The sequence below is a fragment of the Phlebotomus papatasi genome, chromosome 1, assembly GCF_024763615.1.
Source record: "Phlebotomus papatasi isolate M1 chromosome 1, Ppap_2.1, whole genome shotgun sequence".
NCBI classification, from domain to species: domain Eukaryota; kingdom Metazoa; phylum Arthropoda; class Insecta; order Diptera; family Psychodidae; genus Phlebotomus; species Phlebotomus papatasi.
This window is the reverse complement of record NC_077222.1, coordinates 95,607,793-95,631,651: the sequence shown is the minus strand read 5'-3', so window position 1 is coordinate 95,631,651 and position 23,859 is coordinate 95,607,793. Positions and strand designations below refer to the sequence as shown.

The window sequence follows — 23,859 nt, the reverse complement described above, 5'->3', positions numbered from 1 at the left end:
AGGATTGAGTGCCTCTATCCAAAAACGTAGGAAAATGAATGTCGAGAGGTTCTTGGGTGCTCCACTCCCCTCTATGTTGATCCACAAAAATAAATGAAATATTTAAATAATAAGAATCTTCAAATCTATTTATGAGTTTATCAATGATTCAGTTAACCCTTTAAGGACGATTGGAACACCGGTGTCCCATAAAGAAAATAATTTTTTCTGACTATCTCTAAAGTTATTTTTTCTTATGTTTGTACGTAATTGCAAAGTAGAAGGTTGAAGAAATCTAGGATACTTTTTGCAAGTCTCCAGATATTCGCTATAGTAAATTTTTAAGCTCAAAAAATGACGAAATTTTAAATTCTCATATTGAAAATTGATTTTAATTATTTTTTATACTACCAATTTTTTTTAAGCAAAACCCTTTTGGAACAAGAAACTACAATATTCAAACATTATATTTTTCATTATAGTGAAAATTATCAGTCATTGGTATCGTCAGAAAAATTACTTAAATTTTTTGGCTATTTTTGTCCCTATCGTTCGTCTGAACACTGAATCAGACTCTGTTACATTTTGCCCCACTTTTCCCTAATGTCAGCAATTATCCTTTTCATAATATAATTTAATTCTCTAACTTTTCGCACATAGGGGAAAGTGGGGCACCTTTGAAATTAGGATTTTTCACATATTTTCAAATAAAATTGAGCTTTATCGTGATATAATTTAGGTGTACAAACAGATTGAGAAGATAAATTATATCGCGAAAAGACTCAATTTTATTTAAAAATAGGTGAAAAATCCTATTTCAAAGGTGCCCCACTTCGCCCTAGCAAAGTTCTTTTAATTTCCCCGGTTTCACGTGGGTACCCCACACCGAGTGGTTCTAGCTCCCCGCAATGAGTTGCCCTTTGGCAAAAAATCAGATGAAGCATATGCTTCACATGAATGGAAAAAGGGAATAAAACTCCTTTCTTTTTCAATATCATGATGCAAAATGCTTTATTCTCTTTCTTTTTTTTCTTTTTTTTATTATAATAATTTCACAGTAAACATAGGACATTTAAATAAATCTAATAAATCTTGGAACGAATGATACTTCCTGGAGTTTAATCATTCCACTAAAAAATCTCATTTCAGTAACATTTAATAGTTTTCTTTAAAAAATAAATGCAGAATAAAACTATTGAGTTGATAACAGAGAATTACAATTTAAAAAATTCCATTTTCTCTTTTGATATGAAGAAGAAAACAGTTATACAGTGAAGAATATAGTAATTTAACTATAATAATATCTCTTAAGTTTGATTTATCGTCATTCCCAATCGACATTTCAACCCTCCTTCTCTCTCAAGTTCTTCTGCCACAATTTCATTGTTCCGCTATTTGTTTTCTTTTATTTAAATATTCCTATTTTTTTCTTCTATGTACACTCACCATTCGCCATTTTTTTTTATTGCAGACAAGCTTGGATTTTTTCAATCCATTCCTGAGCCATATTTGCATCTAATGCATAGAAATTGTACGTTCTACGACTGGTTTTTAACTGAAAGACAAAGAAAAATCATTTTATCAAACAAAAACACTTAAAACATTCAATAAAAAATTATCATTCTTATCTACAATCCAAAGCAAATAACTCTTGATTAAATTGTTTATTTCTCTATCAAAATGCCGAAGATCTTATTAAAACCATAAAGAAATTCAATACTTACGTCAAAGAATGCCTTCTCGTCGACTTTCTTTGTGCCAACGGCAGCTGATGGAGCCGGCTGAACTGACTGCACTTCGGCCAAGTCAATGAATCCCTTGCAGTTGGAGTCCTCCATTGCATCATAGTATCGCAGTTGGTGCTTTATCGAATCCAAGACGAACCATCTCTGTTTCCAGCTTTTGAGCAGGGCTCCCCTCTTGTACAAATGCCTACCGAAAGAAACGCAAAATTCCACGTCAAAATTCAAAGAAGCATTTCACGCAAAAAAAAAAGACTTCTCACCCTTCGTGCGTTCTATTTTCAGCCACATTGCTGCTGAATTGATCGTAAAAATGCTGCAGAGATGTCTGTCCGGCTGTTGCACTAGACGTGATACTCCCATTGTCTCCCTGGGAGCGCGTCAATGTTTGCTGGACTCCCTCCACTGCCTTGTATTTTGTGCAATTCTTAGGGACAGTCTCAGCACATTTCTCATGATATGAATTCCCGCAGTCCATGCACCGCAGTTCCGTCCTCATGGGGCCCCACAAGAGGCCGTCGCAGTGATTGCAGTGCGATGGAGTAGTGTAGGCGTGTTTCTCAAAGCGATGCGGATGGGAGAAGGTCTCCTGGTGATGCCCAGCTAAGCGTCCTCTCATTAGGATCTCTAGAGTTGATCTAAAGTTGGTACATTGGACCAAATAAAAATTCCTTGAGTATTTTTCGAAATGACATTTAAGACCTTAAAATCTGATAATAATATTTCTTGCACAAGATTCCACATACAGGGACTAGGCCTTCTTCTTTATACAGATATGGAATTTTTAATTCCTACACTGAGTGAGAGAAATCCGAAAAAGTTAAAATAACATTCCGGACATGTTAATTTTACCCTGCAGTATTGATCCGAAATCGGTGTAAATATTACCCCTTTGGTTGTATTAGGAGTTAAAGTTATCCTTTTTTATGTTAATTTTACCCTTAAAAAGGTGTAAAATTAACATTAAAAAATGTTGATATATTTTTACACCTAAAAAGTATTAAAGTTATGAGGAAAAAAAGTTAATCGCACCCTCTTTTTTTTCTCTATGTAATAAACTGATGTTTACTGTATGCGAAAACAACCCTTTCATATCAGAAAATTTTTAGGGTAAATTAAGCTAATTCAAAACCTGCTTCAAATGGAAATTTTTCGCTACTCTAAATGGAAACGTCACTGTTTTCATAATAAATATAGTACTAAATTATTATATTTATATATTTTCTATACCACAGTTTCATTATTTTGTTAATTTTGCTCCAAATAAGGCGAAAATCCATTCATATTCACAAATTTTAATTTGTTAATTTCGCAGAAAAATTAAAAGTGTACCTTTTCACCATTGAATTTTTCATCGATCGACCATGTTTTCCAATGAAAAACATTTTTTTTAATTTTTGCGGATATTATTAAAAGATAGCCGGACTTTCCGGTTTCTTTGGGCCCGGCTGCCAAATATTAATTTTCGTCGCGGTTTCACTTACACTGCTTGTCTCCAATTAGAAACATTCCCTTGTCTCCATTTAGATTAATTTGTTTCCAATAGAAACATTTTACACTCGCTTATTTTTCTTTTATTTAAGAACAGTAACATTCTAGAAGAGTCAAGGAGTAAATTTATGTAATTTTCTTCAAAAAAAAAAAAAAAATTGAACTTAATGTGTTGAATCTTCTGTTAAAGTTTAAGCGTCTGAAAATGGTTTTGAATTAGAACATTTACCCTAATAAATAATTTTTTCGAAAAAGTTCTCCTGAGATTCGAACGCAATTTGTCGTATAATTTTACCAGATTGTTACAGAATTCCCCTAAACAGTAAAGAGATTTCATTAAAAAATAAATGGATTTAATTTTCGAACTCAAATGATATGAGAAAAAAGCTCGACTAGCACTGTCAGATTTCGAATTCATGTGGACAATGCCAGAAAAAATTACAGAATTTCCCTATAAATCCCAAATTGAGTAGGGTAATTCTGTAATTTTTGTAGCATGGTCACAAGTGAATTTCAAACCTTACAATGTCAATCGAGCTTTTTTTCTCATATCACATGAGTTCGAAAATGTAACTATAATTGATTTTTTTAATGAAATCTCTTTACTTAATAATAATATTCAAAATTCAATTACAGTTCATCTTGGTTGATTTATTTAATAAAATTCATTGTCATTTGAATTGCCAGAAAGCTCAAGTATGTGACTTATGATGACATTGTCACATGAGCTCAATTGGCAATGTCATGGTTACAGAATCACATTTTCGAAAAAGCTCTCCTAAGATTCGAACGCAATTTATCATATGTCATTACCAGAGATTAAATTCATTTTTTTCGAAAAAAAAATACATAAGGGCAGCATAAGAATTTCTCAACTCAAATGGCTCCCCTGAAAAGTCGCCACCCTTGCTAATATCGTTAGGGTTTGATTCACCAATTGCGTCTTGGATAAAAATAAATTCCATTTCCTCAAATGTCGGTGATGCTTGAGGAATTCAAACTCAATTTCGAATTCTCAAATTCAATTTTCGCACAAAATCTAAAATTTCACAAAATGTAAAATATGAAATATTAGAATGTGAAGCTGTTGAAAGAATGACTCAGTGACTATGACTCACTCGAGAAACTTCGAAATTCAAACAGGAAGTATTGCTGACACCACGTGAACGAAAAGTAAAAATATCTTTTCATTGGCTTTTCGAAACTAAGGGCTAATTTTTGACAGTATGTGTTCACAGTACAATTAAAGATTTAAATACATTCACCATGAAACACTCAACTTTACGGTCACAATTTTAAAGATCAATATAGAAGAAAATTTCGATATGAAAATGTGATATTAATTAAAAAAAAACAAAAGAAAAAACCCTAGAACTGAGTAAACGATTTCACACTTGTCCGAGACACACACCATATAAGGTAATAAGCTACAGTTCAGGCAACGATTTCTATTTTTCTTGATTTTAAAGTTTTTTTCTTAAAAATATAAATCGTCAGTAATAAAAAATCTATAAATGGCATTTAGATTTAGAAAATAATTTTTTTTAGGCTGCGGACTAAACCAACAGCTTACAGTCGGAGTTTCCTCTTTCGAAGACATTCGAAAGGGGACTTTCGAAGAACATTCAAAGATCGATTTCGAAAGCCAAAAACATTTTTACTTCTCGTTTTATTCATGTGGTAGTGTCTTGTTCGAATTTCGACGTGTCTTTTAGTGTATCAAAACTTGTCAATCTTCTTGTTGTGAAAAAAAGCAACTACGGAAGGCTGTGTGGATATTGACAGAACGTCCGGCCTAAGAACTTAAAGCGAAGAAGAAGAAGGAAGTAATATTCTGCACTATATTTTAATTCCTGTCATAATCACTAAGTTCTTTGAAGTGGTAATTCATATTTTTTTACAAATTTAGTTCGAGAATTTTAGATTAAGCTAGAATTTTTTAAATATCGACGATTTTGTGCAAATAGATTACTTTTTAGCCAAGACACTTTTAGACAATCAAACTTCGGCAGAGAGTACACAGAAAGTATATCGTGGGTATTTTATAAGCAACGAATGTGTCTTTTAGTCCTTTTAGTAAATATTATAGTTTTATTAGTCAATTAATTAGATGTATTCAACCATATTCTTCAAGATTTTAAATAAAAATAATGCAGCCCCAATTGAATAAATAAAAAAATTATGAAAAATTATGATAAATTATCGTGCAGTTTATCCGAGACATAAACTCCGCTAACTGTTTATTAGAATTTCATAGGTTTCATATAGTTTAGAATTTTATGGGTATGCCTCTTCCTTTAAAACCATTATTAAGATTAAGTATGGTGCTGCTATTCCAAAGAAAAATTAATACTTTTTTTTAACACTTTACTGTTCCCAAGTGCTTTTCTTTGTGTCGGTTCCTGTCGCCACTGTTTGGTGGCCTTAGAACATAACAAGGAGTGGGGAGATTAGTGAAGACAGGAACCAATACAACTGGTGCTCTTGCAATGAAAAATGAAAAGGACAAATCTTTCTCTTGTTGTTTTTCTAGTAGATAACTGTTCTCAAATGCTTCTGTATTATCGCCTTTTCTTTGTATTGGTTCCTGTCTCAACTGTTTCCCCCCAATCCCCGGCGTGCTCTAAAATCAGCAAACAGTCGTGACAGGAACCAACACAGAGAAATGTCGATTAAGCAGAAGTATATAAAAACAGTCATGTACAAAAAATGTTCAGAACACTGAGAAAAAAAGAGGGTGCGATTAACTTTTTTTCCTCATAACTTTAACACTTTTTAGGTGTAAAAATATATCAACATTTTTTAATGTTAATTTTACACCTTATTAAGGGTAAAATTAACATGAAAAAGGGTAACTTTTACCCCCAATACACCTAAAAAGAGTAATATTTACACCGATTTCAGATAAGTACTGCAGGGTAAAATTAACATTTCCGGAATGTTATTTTAACTTTTTCGGATTTGTCTCAGTGAAGAAAGACTACCTCTTTTCAGTTTTCATTGGAATAGCATCATAACTCTCTCTCTCTCTCTCTCTCTCTCTCTGCAATCAGTCGAGAGGAAGGAAAATTGCGTAATAAAAATAAATGAATTTACAAGAACAATTTAGAAAACATCAATTTCAATTGAAATCGGTGAAATATTCCAATACCAAGTAATTTGGAATAAATCCTAATTGGTAAATTGTAAGTCTTCCATCAATATTTCTTATCAGATTCCAATGGGCATCGGTTGGATTTTCAATAAATCCATTCGGTAAATAAAATCAATTGCAGTTTGAAAACAATCATAAATCATTCCTACCTCTTGTGCTGAAGACGTCCATGAGACCTCACCAGGGCACTACTGAAGGAAGCATGTCTTGTGAGTGAATCCGAATGTGGCAGTTCCAATTTGTCCCAAACTTGTCGCCACTTCTGTGGCAATAATCCCCGCTCGGCTTCTGCCATCTTCAGCTCCTCCAGGAGTCTCGTAAATGCATCCGGATCCAGTTTGTCCAAACTATCATAGCCCACACTGATCACCTTCCTCTTGGGCTTCCTGCCCTCAGCCGTCTCATTTTCGTCATCGAGATTGTCACTGCCCACCAATTCTGGATCATACGGTGGCCCATGGGCAATCTCCTCATCCACATAGAAGCCCCAGAGTTCCAGCATAGCCACTGAACTCTGAGGACGCAGCACTTGACGATCGGGATCTGGAGTGTAAGTGAAATTGAAGAAAATCGGCGATTTGGCATGCTGCCTTTCGATGTAATCAAAAACAGAGTGACCCAGTTTTTGGGCAGAAGAACTAGAGTTCCTCAATCCTCCCGGATAGATGCTATCATCATCGGATCCCGTGCTAGTCTCCACGGCATGTTTATGGTGAGAATTGAGAGATCCTCTCTTGTCCTCAACCGTTGCAATGCCCAAATCGAACCTCTCGAGTTCGCAATCAAACAGGAACGTCCGGAAGCGACAGGAGACACTGTGATAGGCCAGGAAGCGCAGGAAGAAGTCATTGAATTCAAAAGCTAGAGGGAATTGTGTCTGAATCTGATGGACAGCATCGAGAAACTGGAGAAAAGTGGGAGCAAAAGGTGATCCTGAGCTACTGTGTGGCCTCAAATTGCTCCGATGGCCAAATCTGTGACCAAAAGCCAACCATTCCTTCTCAATCAACACCCGGAAACCCTCAACTGTCCGATAGTAGGGATCGAGACAGAGTTGAGCTAGGGCTGAAACTTGAGCTGTAACATCCCATCCATCCTCCAGGGCAAGTGTCACACTGGATCCTTGCATATCAATGAGATCAACAACGGCTCCGGACAACTGCAGCAATCCCCGGATCTGCTGCAACCACTCTGACTGCTCCAGCAATTTGGCAAAACTCTGATCGGGCTCCTGAGTCGTGGACGATGGCAAGCAGGCTCGCATGAGTTTCTTGAAGGCCAGACGCGTATGCCTGACATCTGGATAGTCAACTGGGATAAATTCAGCATACATCTCTGACAATCTCGCTGATTTACTCTGACTCTTCTCGCCCAACATATACAGAGGTACTCGCTGAAAGTCATACTGATGATGAGATTCACGATCCAACCCATCGGGAGTTCTCAGCTGTCCAGGTCCACTCTTGAGACTACCCCATTTATTGACATTCTTCACAGCGCGTCCACTGAAATTCCCAAAACTGGATTTGGCCGTCTGGAAGACATTCGATGTGGACTTGCGGGCAATTTCGGGCGTCAGCGTGGACAGATTGTCCGTCCTGGCACCAAAATGATGATCCTCAGCAGCCAGGAGGAGGCTGTTGATGGACAGATTGGAATTTGACATTTCCCACTGATGATGCCTCATGGGTGTCACTGTATGTGGCAAGTTGTCAATGACTGTGACAAAATAGGTATCCTGCTCCTGGAAAGCCGTGCTATCCGTGGCAGCATTCGTTGAGCCTTGATGAGCCTTCAACATCCCCATAACACCCTTGGCATGTGGCACTGATCCCCTCAACAGAATAGCTCCATTGCGATGTCGCCAAGTTGGTACTGGAATCCTCTGGTTCTTGTAGCACCTGCAGTAGAACAAACAAGGAATATTTGGGGACTGCATTCTTTATGGCCTCTACACATTGGAAGAAATTTTTGTCAAAAATTGTTTTTTTTTGAAGGAAATTCCCTGCAGCGTTGTAGGAGGAAACGTCAAATTTCTGTCAAAAACGCAATTTTTGACGAAAACTGCTCCCAATGCGTAGACGCCTTTAGGATAAAAGGTAAGATCGCATCGCTAAGACACTCGATGTAAAAATAATAGAGTCACCCTGTTTCTTTTTAGATGTAAACCCATATTCGTTTTTGCGTATTATATCGGACACCAAGTTTCTCGAAGTTACTTTTCCTTCTTGAATTTTTCCAAGAATTTCTCTACAACATTTCCTTTATAGAGGCGACTCTCTTTTATTTCATTGTACAACCTCTAAAAATTAAATATAAAATGGAATTTTGAAAAAAAAAAACATGTGTCCGATATTGTAAGCTGCCCGAAATTCGGCGCAGTTCTCCAATTAATTAATTAATTTTTGATCGCTTTTTTCAATCTTGGTCGCGTGCCCAGGACATAAAGTTTATCAGCCCATGCCTGTACGATCTTCCTTTACTTCAGGAAGAAGTTCATGGTCGATCCCAAAGGCCTTCAAGGCAAAATGTCTAACATTCTTTTTCAGTTAAGCCCCAAATAGATTCAAAATAATCCTCAAGATTAGATTGTAAAATTTGGTGACAAAGATAAGGAAATTTATGTAAACAACATCTAATCCAAGGTCCTAATCTTTCAGTCTTGTAATTCTGAACCCGACTGCAACTTTTTCAGTTTTCTGATCTATATAAAATTCAAACGATAAGAGATACCGAATTACGGTTTTCGATGGCCTTCCTAAAATTACATAATTTCCTAATCACTTTCTTTTTCCCCCTCTCTGGCCATGAGTTCCCTATCCTCCTAAAATACTTCAGAAATTAGTCTAATTTTTCTCAAAATTGGCTCTGGTGCTTTTGTTAATTTTTGAATATGTTTTGGAAGTGGTCCAGCTGAACATGTCGACATAAAAAACTATCGTCAAAAAAAATCGCCATATTGGATTATTCAAAGTGAAAGGGCCAAATTTTAAAGAGGTTTGGTCAATCAACTAATTAAAATGTTAAAAAAAAATTAAGTACTCTCTTTCTTAAACAACTTTTAACTTCAAGTTGTTTTTATGATGATTTGCGAAAAAGAAGAAAATTCCGCAAAAGAATATAAGACAGAACTCTTTTTTGAGCGTTCGACCAGTTCGCAAATCCTTGGCCGCTTTTTTGCCACCACTTTTTTTTAAATCATTGGCTTATCTCAAATTTAAATTTAATTTAAATTTCTTTCGGTGAATCTCCCTTGTTACCTTACAGCGGTAAGATAGGGTTAGTATAGGAAACCGTGACTATATTAGGCTACAAATAAAGCTTTTCAGAGTATATCATTAAAAAATCAGTAATAAACCCGGATAAGGTTATTGTAGCTGAGATTCCTTACAGAGCAATGCGGTGAATACTCGGAGTACTTGTAACTCGAAATACGAAAATTCGACTTAGTTGAATTTGAGGGTAAAGAATCGCATCGAGCCAATTTTATCCGTTTCGGCCACCAAGGATAGTTTGCACAAAGTGATTCTTTACCCTCAAAATTCAATTCACAGTCGAATTTTCAAGTATTTCGAGTTGCAAGCATATCGAATTTCGACATTGAATTTTCGGAAATTGATTTTTCGATTAATCGCACCTTGATTAAATCGAACTAAGTTAAGAAGAGCTTTCCAAAACACCAAAATTTTCCAAATTCTGAGAATTAGATCCGAACATCTTTGCATTTGACAATTAAACTATGAGCCCTTATAGCACGGGGCAGGGAGCTAGGGGGTTTCAGTTTTTTTTTTTTTTTAATTAAAAGGTCTTAGGCTCAGCTATAACATACTAAAATTTGTTAGATCCGTCAGGGAATCTGTAAAGACGAAGTCCTTACAGAAATTCTACAGAACACTCAGCGTTCCTCCTATCGATCTATTCTCTACGACGATCCAACATGAACTAACTCTCAATACTAATCCTCTCTACGGTACCCCTCCCAAAGTGGTAACACAGAGGCTAATACTTGGAACGCTCTTAGAAGAAATCGGCGCTGCTCAGAGTTGACACCCAGGGGCATGACGTTTCGTATGTTTTCCATATGTTTCTAGGGTACCGAAAAAAACTTTTGAGTTGATTGGCTGTTTTTGTCATTGTAGAATGAATTAGAAAATAATACAAATACAAAATAAAAGCCAATTTAATATAGAATAGGCAACCGAAAACCCCAAATTGGCAACCTAAGTAATTTTGGAGATATCTTGTGAAGTGTGTACGAAAACAGGAAAAAAATTTACACTAAAACTGGTAATGTCACGCCCTGGAGACATCTATAATGTCAATTCAAATACCAACTGGGAGTTAACTGTTGGGGAGAAGCTAGTGCTAACAAATTTGAGATCGATCGATGCCATAGTGGCTAAGTTTTTGAGAAAAAATATTTTGGCGGTGTTGTAAAATAGCGGGGTCAAAATAGTGGGTCACCTTCAAGCAGAGTAGATGCCTGATAAGCCCCGACACACTAGGGTGAGTAATAAAAGATTGGGTAACCAACCTCAGTGAGAAGTCACGAACCTGAACCTTAAATCGAAGTTGCAGCCACCTAAATAAGTAAGTAAAAAGGCAGAAGAGAGGGAGTAGATCTGACATAAGCAACATTCAGCCACTTTTCAACATTTTTAACCTTTGCCTAAAACCGCTTGTTGATATCTCTCTCCGTTCTCTCTCCAGAAGCGGTTATACGACGGACAGACGGACGGGACTGAAAAATCGATTTTTAGCACATGTGATGAATGTAAAAGCGTGTAGATCTAAAATTTGGGCTCGATCTGACGAAGTCGGACTTCACCTGGAACCACAAAAGCTGAGATTGTAAAGAATCTCAGCAAAAAGTAATGTTCTAGACACACTTACGACTTAAACCCAGAGACGACTTAGTGGAAAAAGATGGAAATGCACTTTAACCATTATTTCTAATATAATTACGATAAGCCGTGTCTCGGCTAATCCTTATGTCTGTCAAGGCCCTAACTCAGTCTTAAAAAAAAACGGATTAGCGACAGCCTACTCTATGATTTTTTTTATTGTCCTTATAATTTTTGCAGAGACTGTACGGAAATTTCAAGCAATAAAGAAATTTTTCACGTACCTGGCAATGCATCTCAGTTGATCGTCGCTAATCCTATGAGGTGATACCAAAATTGCCGGATATGTACGACAGAGACTGTAATTGCAATTAACCGTTGTGATCCTGTACCCGGACATCGTATCATTGAGATACAGTCTCTCCCAGTCTTTGACATAACTCCTCTCCTTCAGCCTCTCAACATCCTTCGCCGTGACTCTTGGCATGGTATCGGCATTGTCATCCGAACCATCATCATCCTCATTGTTATCATGCCCATGATTCTCCTCTGAATCAATCCCTGATAAGATGTACTTCCTCTTTGTGCCGCCCTTCGGCTTAAATCCCGCCTTTTTGGCTGTCCTCATCAGGGTCTTCTTGGCAAAGCCCTTGAGTGTGGCATTCTTCTCCTTGACCTTGTGCAGTGGCGTCTGGATGTGCATCCCATGCGATGCGAAAGCAAACCTCCCAAATTCATGCTCAGGATGCCGTACACGATGCAGAAGCTTCCTGAAACTCTCAATACTCTCCACGGTTACCTCCTCATCAAAGGCCACCTTGATCAGTTGAAATGTGCACGAACGCATCTGAAGGCCCTCTGGGAGATTCTGATCGAGATGTGGCAAGTAGAGGACTGATATTCGTTTTTCCTTTGTCAGGGAAGACACCGGAAAGGCACGGACAATGCTCTGTTCGCATGCCAGTTGATCACAGGGAGATCCCTTGAACACTACGCGGTAGTTTGTGAGGAAGAGTGCTCCCTCAGCCGGAAGCAGTCCAGACACATTGTCTTCCCGTCCATCGGCCAGTAAATACACCCTCATTGGCTCAGTCATGATATCCTCACCGGATAGCAAGCTTGGTGCATGGATTTTGGCCTTCTGGACAGGTGGGATTCTCTTGGATTCCCGATATACTGCCTCTAGCATTTCAATGTGCATATGCACAACACCCGGCACCATTGCATGGAGATTCCGGAGGTGATCAGCTGTCACGCCTCCTTCGGTGCAAACCCTATCGATAAAGCGACAAACCATTTTGGCCACTGCACTTCCACACTCTCCCGTATCACTCTCCTCGAAGCCCTCATCGCTGTGTTCACTGTGACTGTGCGATTCGACAACGCTATTGGACACACTCGTGTCATCCTCAACTCCATGCACATCGAGTTTCTGCACCTTTCCGCCAATATTGACATCCGGCGGAATCAGCAGGGACACCATCCTATTGGCATAGTGAATAGCCTGACTGTACAGTGTGGATTCCTCCGATTTGATCAATTCTCCCTGCTTCGGACTCTCATAACTCGGCCAAATTCGCATCTGTTCAGCGGCAATTTCCAACGCTGATGGTTCCTGAATGCGAGACAACCGATACTCAGGACTACTACTCGGACTCTTCTTCCCATTCTCAGTCTTCCACGTGGCATAGACATTGTCACTCCCTGAGGATGATCTCGTCAGATACAGTGCTTTAATTTGCGTCTGAACATCCTGGTAGAAAGCAGCTTCCCAGAACTGTTGATTCTTCCACACAGGATGATCCTGAATGCACGTATAGGAAAACTGAATCACCCCAGTGCAGAGTTTCCGGCAGAAAACCGTCGAAAGTGGCAAGAGGGCTGCTGCAACTCCATGTTCATCCATTGCTGTATCATCCTGCAGAGCTCTATTCATCAGTTTCACCACCAAATCAAATTGCTGATGTTCCAGCATTGCCTTATTCCCCTGGACCGTCTTTGCCAATTCCCGGCACAGCGTCAACCGTGCATCTCGTTGCTTGAGTGTCCTCAGGACAGCCGGAAAGCTCTTCCTAGCCTCAGCAATTTTATTCTCAAAGATGCAATTAACACAGGATTTCAGCACTTCCAACCTCCTGGCCGTATTATTAACCACTGGCCTTCCATCCGAAATACTCTGCAGATGAGGTCCCATGGGAACAATTCTCGGTGACATTCGTGGAGTGTGAAATCTCGATTGCAGATCATTCTTAGCCATTCCCTCCTGAATAATTGCTGTAACTTGCTGGGAATTGATTTGAGGCATTGGCGGTTGATGTATCCGAGCAAATGCACCTTCAGGTGGCTTCAGCACCTTCTGCGTGTACGTCTGAGGATTGGGATTCTCATTGGTGTACAAAACCTGAGCCAACTCCTGAATATTCGACAAAACATGCCCAACATTTTGCTGTTCACTCCTCTGCAAATCACTCATTGAACTATACAGCTCATCCCAGGCATCACATGGCCTCCACGGTGGTCCACGTTCAGTGACAAATCCCGTAAAGAACATACTATCCAGGACACGTGACAAGAAATCACACTCAATGAGATCCCTAGCCCCCAAAAAGCCCGCTTTGTGGAATGTTATAACTGGCTTCGGATGGATACGAATGATGGTGAGGCAGGAACGATACCCTTGCAGGAGTTGGGCAAACATTCGCATAAATACCGCACGGATCTCCTTGTCACGCATCATCCTGTTGACCTTGACATCGCGACAATGGAGATCACCATTGAGGCCAACAGGATGGTGAATGCTAAAGGCCAAATCGGCCGTCTGGAGTTCAGGCTGAAGGACAAGTGTTAGTGCCAGCTGGGTGGTCTCCCACAATTGATTCGGCAACTTCGACACGGGTGGCACGAGAGATTCGGGTATGTGAATGGAACCACCATCGATGTCTGCTATAATAACATCCAGCTAAAAATAGAGACATTATATATTGTTATTTTTTTTTTCATCTCCTTCCTCGGCTTTAAAAATTATTATTGCTGCTCTGTACTCTTCGATACAGCCAAAAAATGTACAAGAATGATCCTTCCAGGTGACCTAAAATTCCTGGAATATCAATCTAAACCTCCAAGACACTGATCTTCAGATCAGCTTCAGATTTATTGTAAAAATATAAAATTAGTGTAAAAAAAGAATTATGAAAGAGAACCTCATTGGGAATACCTGACGTTTCTTTTCAATAACCCTACACCCTACCGAAAGATTATTGATTGGTTACAGGGCTTTATATTCTCTGAGGGCTCTCAATAATTTGCCCTCAGTACTGAAGTCTCTTGCGTCAGTTTTTCTTGGAGGTTGTTATCAACACTAAGACGGCGACGGACGCACAGGGTGGAGATGGGCAAAATGACGATAAGATGACGGAATTTGCTTCTGCAAGCCTCGGCCAAAAGTTCTCCATTGAATATTTAAATTAAGAATCTTATTTCTCTTTAAATCTCTAAGCTTCAGATGACGAAAATAAGAAACAAAAAATTCCAATTATATTACTGAAACATTTTTTCCTTTGGGGGAAGTGCCCAAGCTTCGTACAATCCCAAGTTTTGTAATGAGCGCCTAGGTTTTAAAATATATTGCCGAGTCACAGTTATTGAGAAACATTACGAAGCTTGGGATCGTACGAAGCATCGGCCTCTCAAAAACCGTTTTTTTTAATTACGATTTTTATTCATTTTTTTAAATAATTTTTACAATTGTCCACGTGTGAAAATACCGTTGAATCATTGCTAATAACGGTTTTTTAAGGTCAAGGGCTAAAAACACTCTAGAAAGCGCATTTATCAGGCAAATAGAGTCATGTTTGGGCTCGTTGGAAAGGTCTTGGAATTTCACACAAAACTGATTCCAATAGGTTTTGAACCGGTTCATAACCAAAAATTAATTTTTATTTGAAATTCAATTCGCTCCTTGGAAATTACAAGGGGCCAACTAATTTTCGGCCATTATTCAGGAGGCAGCATGAATGATTCAACTTTGTGTAAATAAGTATCTCAATTTAATGACTGAACAAAAATAATTTATTTCTTTTCTATTTGTATGAGCACTAATATAAACATCGAAACTTTTATATTTTTACCTTTCAAAATATGTTTTTTAATGACTTAGCTCCTTATCGCTTTAATAATGATGTGCAAATTTTGCTGAAATTAGAATCACAAGGGATCAAATTGCTTGAGTTAGTCCCCTGTTTCACAAAAAATTGATCAATGAATATATTTTGTGCTCCTTTACTTCAAAAAAAATTATGCAAGTATAATCAAAAAGATTAAAATTTTGAAAAACTTTTCTAATAACGAAATTTAATTACTTATATCATCTTAAAATTTATTATATTGTCTTTCGAAGTGCATTAGAATCTCAAAATTGCAAAAAAGTGAGTTGACCTCTTGTAATTTCCAAGGAGCGAATTATATTAGTCCTTAATTATTTTGGAAAATGTTTTGAGTAATTTATAAAACGCTTTAAATAGGTTGTGAACCGGTAATGAACCGGATATAAACCAATAAGTAGTTTTTGTCCGAAGATCAATTTTATTACTCTTAAATTTTTTTTTGTAGCATCTTTTAAGTGATTTACAGATCGATTTAAATCGATTTAGAACTAGTAAACGGTAAATGATGAGCAAGTACTTTTGAGGGATAACATCTAAGTCAAGAGTTCGAGCACTTCGCAAAGCCTGGGATGCTTTGCCTCTCCTTTAGCGTTACATTTTGTTACAATTGTTTAATTGTGTTTCTAAATTTCGTACGTTTTTTATTTCGAAAAAACTATTTTTGCTTTGTTATATCTGTGAATCTTGTGCAATACATTTTTTTAATACATAAATAAAGCAATAGAGCATAACAAACACAAGCGACCTGTTGGAACGATAAGAATTGTTTGTTTTATACCTTTTGTTGTATTTTCCATTTATTGCAATAAATTATTTATTTTATAATTTGAAAAATTGCACAATAAAAAATTCTTTGTCCAATACGTTCTCGACAGGAATTAATTCATACTTAAAGAAAAAGTAAGACAAGTATACTTCTAATTTCTGTTTGCCTGGTGGATATTAAAAAAATTCTTTTACATTTTTGAATAGTCCGCGGGTCGTATTTGAAGACTATTTTTTTTATTAAGGCCATTTCAGTGCTAATACTAAAGTCTTCCTATTCTGAGAAAGTCATATAATGCATCATTTGTTAAAAATTTACCCCGCATATTACAACAATACAAACATTACGAGCTGCCGTAATAATTTTCAGTAATTAAAATTTTTAAAGCTACTCACGACGTGTTTAAAATTGAAGACAACTAAAAGAGGCTTCATATTTCCATTTCGACTTTATTACAATGAAGTAGGTTGCTTTTTAGTGTGAAGACTTAAAGAAATTATATAACTTTCAAAATAAAAATGAATCGTCTTAGGAATTAATTTCAGACTTGAAGGATTATAATTTCTTAAATTCTTGCTTAAAAATTTTCGATAAAGGCCTTTAAAGTTCTGGAAATAACTTTTAAATAAAATATACCTTAACAATTCCGAGATTAATGAAAAAAAAATTGTAGAATGATATAAACAAAACTTTAAAAGCTTCAGTCAAGACACAACAAGTTCCATAATCATTTATTTGAAATGAAAATGTGACACTTCTTTTTGTTTTTTTTCCCAATTCTTATATTGGTCGTGATAAGCATTTTTTAAATTAAAAACTTGAAAAACTGAAAAATTAGACGAGCCTGTGAAGTGTCATGAACATTTAATTCAGAATAGTGAAACCTTAATTTTGATATAAAAATATTTAAATAAAATCTTAAAATTTTCTGTATCTCCTGAAAAGTTCTATTCAATTAAAGAGCAATAACACTTCATATCATACAAGCTCACCTTTAATTTTTTATAGCATGTAGGTAAATGTGTATGAAAGCTCTTTATGCGCAGCTTCAAAATTAAGGAAATCTTAAAGAAGTGTGACATATTAATTTCAGCTTCGTTTGTTTCATTTTAGAATGAAAGCTTAAAGAATTTATTTAAATCAAAACTTACATTTAACATTTTTTATCTTTAATTTCTTTATCACGAAAACCGATCGTATTTTAAATCTTTCCGGATCTTTCCGGCGGGAGTTATAATGACTCCGGCACACCTTTTAGATCAAGAAAATTTCATAAAATCAAAATTTGTGTCCCTTTCTTTCTTAAAAGCTTTGCATATGTCTATTCTACTCTTTCATACTCTTCCTCTTCTTCTTCTTTTTAACATCACACTAAAATAAATTTAGTTCTGCCCAATTTTGAGACCAAAAGAATGGGATGAACTTATTCAAATCTTTTTCGAAATAAAAGGACACGAATTTTGATTTTATGAAATTTTCCTGATGTTAAAGTTATGTCGCAGAGTGGTCGAAGTCAAGGAACAAATTTGTATGTAAGGGCATTGATAGACCTGGAGATTATCCAAGAGATGGCTTAGAAGAATTGGTGAAGAAGTAGAATTGGTACAAATAAATATCTACTCTAGGAACAGTTTTTCTTCTAAAAAACTTGTTCCAAAGAAAGTTTGTTCCAAAATTTTTGTCAGTGTCCGAAAATTTTTATTGTATAGGCCATTTTGTAGGACCTCTAAGTCTCTATTAAAAGCAAATTTCGTTAAAAAAAAAATGCATTTTTCACAGAATTGTGATATTTCCAATTGCATCACACAGGAAATTTCTTGAAAAAAACAATTATGACGAAAATTGTTGCTAATGTTTAGATGTCTTTAATTTTTAAAGTAAAATATTTTTAATCGAAAAATCGTGAAATTGGCTTAGTTCATACGCTGTGGTACCGAAAATAAATTAAAGAGAATTTTTTAATACTGTACTGTTCTCAAATGCTTCTGTATTATAGACTTTTCTTTGTGCTCGTTCTTGTCTCAACTGTTTTCAACAGTCGTGACAGGAACAAATACAAAGAAAAAGTCGGTTATATAGAATCACAGGAGAACAGTGATAAAAACATGTTTGATTTTCATTGGAATATTACATATTGTGATATTCCAATGAAAAATGAACATTTTTTTAGGAACTTTACTGTTCTCAAGTTCTTCCTACATAACAGACTTTTCCTTGTGTTGGTTCCTGTCATGATTGTTTGATGGTTTTAGAATACAACGAGAGGTTTGGGGAAAACAGTCAAGACAGGAACCAACAAAAGAAAAATCGATAATGCAGAACCACTTGAGAACAGTAAAGTGATACAAAAAAAAATAAGTTCAGGAGGAAGATTTTCCCTTTTTATACTTCATTGGGATAGCACCATTAGGGTAAGTATGCCAAATTTCCGCATACACTCAGTCCCAGCATTAAGCACTTCGAGATTATGCACCTGACGGAATTTTGCACATACGATTAAGCAAGTTTAACCATTAGGAGTTAATTTATGAAATCATTTTTGAATACGCCTGAATGTATACTATATTGCGACGAGGGAAATTTGAAAACACTGTGCTTCCATTTTAGAATAAAACTAATTTCTTTTATTAAGGTAATTTTTTTAAAATATTACAACCATTTATTGAAGAACTCTGGCCAAAAAGTACTATTTGTTAATGCATTTATATTAAACAGTTGAATCTTATTGTTTTGAATACTTTTACTCCGCGCGTAATTCGTTCTACGACCGATTTATTTAAAAGAAAGCCCCTGCAGGTAGGCAAAATTTTTCGATGCATAATGCCATTTCGAGCGTTTTTTTCGGTCCCGAAAATGTGCATAATCCCGGGACTGAGTGTAGTTGCATGCAAGCGTCAAAGTCTCAAGTATTAAATGCAATATTATTAATACAAATAGAATATTTTTATTACTTCTTCTTAAGGAGTGTTGCTTGGAACCTTGTAGACAGTTTATCGTCTTTATTTACTCTAAAATCATTCTTAATACATTTTAAAATAAATAAAAATATTGACATAGCTTTGGTGCCTTATTTCGGCCACTTTTATTCTCATAGTTCTTTGTCCATCGGGAATTCTTCAAATGTCTTTTTCACGTCATCTCGTTTGTCGAAGCTACATTTTTTGTTATTCTTTTGCATTGTATAATCTCTAGAGTATGTAAAAACCAAAAATTCATGAAAATTTGAGGAACAAAAATTGTGGCCGGAATTGCAAGCTGGCCGGAATTTGGCACACTTACTCTAAACCTTTAAGATTTCTTTCAGAATTGCAGGGAAAAATATAAAAATGTAATTTAAGCGTTATTTTAACGCTCAATTATTCGTAATTCGATCAATTATTTGTAAAAGTTTTTAAAAGTTCACATTTTTTAACTTTAAATTAAAGTAAGTTTTACGGGGATTTTTTTTATCGAGACAACTGGAGTGATCATTCCTGTGCAAATAAATAATAAACCAACAAGATCACTTACCAAATCTGTGATCTCACTCTGCAATGAACTATGAACTCCCATTATAAATGGCGTTGGCGTTGATAACACTTCGATTAGAGATGCGGGCAGAATTGGAATGTAAACGTGACTGTATCTGAAATTTTTACAAATACCAACAATGCATCAGCTCAGAGATTCAATTAAAGATCCCAATAAGACTTTCAGGCTTACCGGAATGGATACATGAGAGCCGTAAGGGCACGACAACTGTCCGTCAATCGCGAATAGCTCTTGGAGTGGAATAGGATCTTGTGTTCGGTCATCATGGCGCAGAACAACAAGAGTACATTCTTAATACCCAATTGTGTAAACAGGAAATCCACCGAGGTGCCCGTGACCGGAAGGGTGCTGTACAGTGGAGGCTGCAGGGCTTGCTTATCCCCAGCTCCAATGGAGAAACGCACCTGGGGTCCACCCGGTGGAGGAACTTGAATGCATCCGAGAATATTTCCAATCAGGGTCTCAAGTGGAAAGCCCAGACTCTCAATGTAGACCGTATAGATTGTTCCTAGGCAATTCTATCAGGGAAAAATATTATTTTAGGGAGATATGGGACAATAAAGGACTTGCTTGGGGATTACCCTAAAAGTCTCCGTGTAGTCTAGACGTGATACCAAGACCAGACATTTCGGTGCATACATAATACTATGGTGAGTGACTGTAGTCACAGCCGGAATGAGGGAGTTAGTTCTTCCGGGAGTTAGTGTCTCCTCTTCCTCGTCGATTGGCTTGTTTGGCGTTATCGAGATAGTCTCGTTGAAGCAGAGGCAAGCACAGTAGTGACGATTGGCATCGATATCCGTGAGTACGGATACGAAGAATCGGGGCTCTTGGCGTTCAGTGGAAAGGGCCCATCCAAGTGGTTGGCAAAACTACCAGACAAAACCCCCATCAGACCACCATTCCTCTCTCCCCCAAAGATCCCCACAAACTTAAATTTAGGACACTTACCCACTCAATTCCCTCAATAAAGGGAGTGTCGTGCCAGTCATTCTCCGGGAATCTCTGGAGGATCTTTCCACTTCTTGTGCCACTTCCTGTAACGAGACATTTGAGGTTATGTCCGAGTTGGGGCTCCACTTTCTTTGTCTCAAGAACACAACTTGCATTCGCTTCTTTTTGCGATAAACTCACTTTCTTTCTCGTGATCATAGCCCACAATTACAAAGTAGTCAGCTAGACGAGACATGGTTTTCCGGGGAATTTTCACAATTTGTTTACATCTAATTTTATCATTTTTCCCCTTTCACACTGACACGAATTTCACTTCTCGCTTCTTGCCTTTCCTACCCCACACACAACACTCTGCCAAGAAAAAAAGCCACTCTTCACACAATTTCCTGGTATCCCGCGGAGAATGAAAATTAACCGATCGGCAGAAGAGAATTCACACAAGTCGCCAGAAGCATTTTTTTGCTTCACCAAAAATTTCGTGAACCGCACCCTGAACAAATCAACAAAAAGGATTCCACGGATATTGTGATCACTACTCACTACATTTGGCTAAAATTGGTGCGATTACATAAGAGAGCACTTTAGGAATTGCTGCCACATTGCAAAAGGTGAAAAATATCTACACAATTTGGTGATAATACGGAAAATTCAATTTTTCTTCTTCTTCTTCTTCTTCTTCTTTTTAATTTTTTAGGCCGGACGTTCTGTCAACATCCACACAGCCTGAAGTTTGCGTCTTTCACTTTTCACTTCACTTCTGGTTTAAATTTGTGTTTTATATTTTTTTTTTTTTAACGGTCATTTTATTTATAACTTTTTTTTTTTATCTATTTTTATTTATTTATTTATTTATTTATTTTTTTTTTTTTTTTTATAGTATACTATTTTAAATATCTTTCTTCACTGTTTTTAAGAATTTTGTTATTTCACTGATATTTTTAACTGAAGTATTTTTGCAAATTGTTTTATAGTTTTGTATTTTAGAAAACTCGTACTTAATTCTTTCTGTATGATGCTCCCTGCACTTAATTATTATATGTTCCGCATCTTCTGGTTCATTACATTTCTCGCAATTTTCATTTTCAATACGTTTCATTAATTTCAAGAACTTTTTACTATATGTATGGTTACTCCTAATGCGGTTAAATACTTTAATTTTTCCTGCACTTAACTTTTGTCCCTTGAACCATGGCTTTTTATTTGGAACTTCCCCAACAATTTCCCTGTAAAACTTTCCTTTTTCATTAGTTATTTCCTTGAATTTTTGGCACCACTTTTTATAAATTCTTTTCTCAGTTATCTTGATATTCTCTTCTTTTGGAATTGTTACTTTAATCTTTTCAGCATCTGTCGTTGTCCCGCGTCTGGCAGCTGCATCCGCTTTTTCATTTCCTATGATACCTGTGTGACCAGGTATCCATTGAATTGTGATTTGTTTGTCCGGATGGTTATCTACTAATTTGTGAATCAGAGTATCATAGTATTTTGTATTATTTTTATTCTGAAGTGATAATGCCGCACTTTGAGAATCAGTAAATATCACTATTTTTTCTTTTCCCATGGATATTGCAAATTTAATAGCCAGGAAGATGGCTATCGTCTCCACCGTACAAATGGAGATTTCCTCCTCAATTTTCTTGCTGATTTCTTCTCCTGTATCTTGCATTATGATGCCTATACCTCTGTTTTCCCCATCATCAGATCCATCTGTATATATAACAAAGTGATCCGCAAATTTTTTAATTGTTTCTAGGCTTATGGTTTTGAGAATCACATTTGAAGTTTGTACTTTTTTCATCTTTTCCAATCCTTTGATATTGTCATATATGTGCAGGTTCTTAGGTGGGTTAGTGGGGTATTTGACCACTGCTGTTTCCAGGATATTTTTGTTGTGCTCAGCAATCTGCTTAAAATTTGGAATTTTTAATAGGCTATCCTTTTCTTCCCTGCTATTCCCTGCTAGTTTCCCAATAAGGAATTTGGCAACTGTTCTTTCTAAATCATATTCCACTGGATACTCTGCGGCTTCTGCTAACATTGTAGTAATAGGGGTTGACTTAGTATATCCCAATATTATTCTTAAGGCTTCGTTTTTGATTGTCTGCAGTATATGGTATTGGTTTGAACTATTGTTATTATAGAAGGCTATTGCACCGTACACTATTCTTTGTTTTATAATTGACTTGTAAATGTTTAGTAAAATGTAGGGATCAACTCCAGCTCTTTTACTACTAAAATATTTCAGTATGTTTAAATATTGTGGGATGTTTTCTTTCACAGTTTTTATATGTATTTTAAAGTTTAATCTATTATCAATTGTTAAGCCTAAAATTTTAGCGCTTTTTACTTCTTTAATTTTATTGTTATCTAATTTTAGTATGTTTAAATTATTTCTTACGTTTTTGTTAAAAATTATATGTTTACACTTTTCGTTATTTAGCTTTAAGTTTAGGGTATGTAATATATTTTTTAGTTGGTTTAAATAGTTATTTGCTTTTTCATACGCTTTTTCCAATGTATTTCCGCTAACCACTAGAGTGACATCATCCGCATACTGCAATACTCTGCATTCTTCATTGTTGAGATCATGTATTTCTGTTGTGTAGATGTTGAACAACGTTGGGCTAAGCTTGCATCCCTGTGGAACTCCTTCACTGGTCATTATGCTAATTTGTTCTTTTTCCGTTGACATTATCAATTCCCTATTGATTAGTAATTGATGTATCCAATTTGAGATTTCTTGACTTATTTCGTGTTGTTCCATAATTTCTATCAGCGTCTCTATCTTTACATGATCAAAGGCTTTCGATATGTCTGTGATTATAGCAATCGTCACCCTTCCTTCTGCTTTGTCTTCCTGAACCTTTGATAATAGACTTGCTATATAATCCATGGTACCTTTTCCCTTTCGGAAACCGTAACAATTTTCTGATAAAACCTCTTTTAGTTCTAATTCTTCTTCCAGATTTTTTTTTACAAATGTGTTTACTAATTTTCCCATGACGTCTAGCAAAGCGATAGGTCTGTAACTGCTGATTTCCATTTTGTCTTTTCCAGGTTTTATTACGGGAATTATTTGTATTTTTTTCCATGATTCAGGGACCTCTTGATTTTTCCAAAGTTTATTAATGTGTTGTGTTATTAAAGGATAATGGTTTTCTGGTATCATTTTTAAAATTTTATTCGATATTTTATTTACTCCGGGAGCTGTATTTTTATTATTTTTGATGACTTC

At 36.3% G+C, this 23,859-nt stretch overlaps 1 protein-coding gene across 1 annotated transcript; it reads right to left on the bottom strand.

Annotated features, from left to right (window-relative positions):
* Positions 1 to 959: 959 nt before the first annotated feature.
* Positions 960 to 21,320, bottom strand: LOC129809862 (myotubularin-related protein 13). Its single transcript, XM_055859995.1, has 10 exons — positions 20,805 to 21,320; positions 20,622 to 20,707; positions 20,252 to 20,542; positions 19,842 to 20,188; positions 19,650 to 19,764; positions 11,495 to 14,169; positions 6,516 to 8,267; positions 1,985 to 2,359; positions 1,704 to 1,911; positions 960 to 1,534 (listed from the first exon to the last, which is right to left on the bottom strand). The coding sequence occupies exons 1-10, from the start codon at positions 20,857 to 20,859 to the stop codon at positions 1,442 to 1,444; spliced, it is 5,997 nt and encodes a 1,998-aa protein (XP_055715970.1). The 5' UTR covers positions 20,860 to 21,320; the 3' UTR covers positions 960 to 1,441.
* Between the last annotated feature and the right edge of the window lie 2,539 nt (positions 21,321 to 23,859).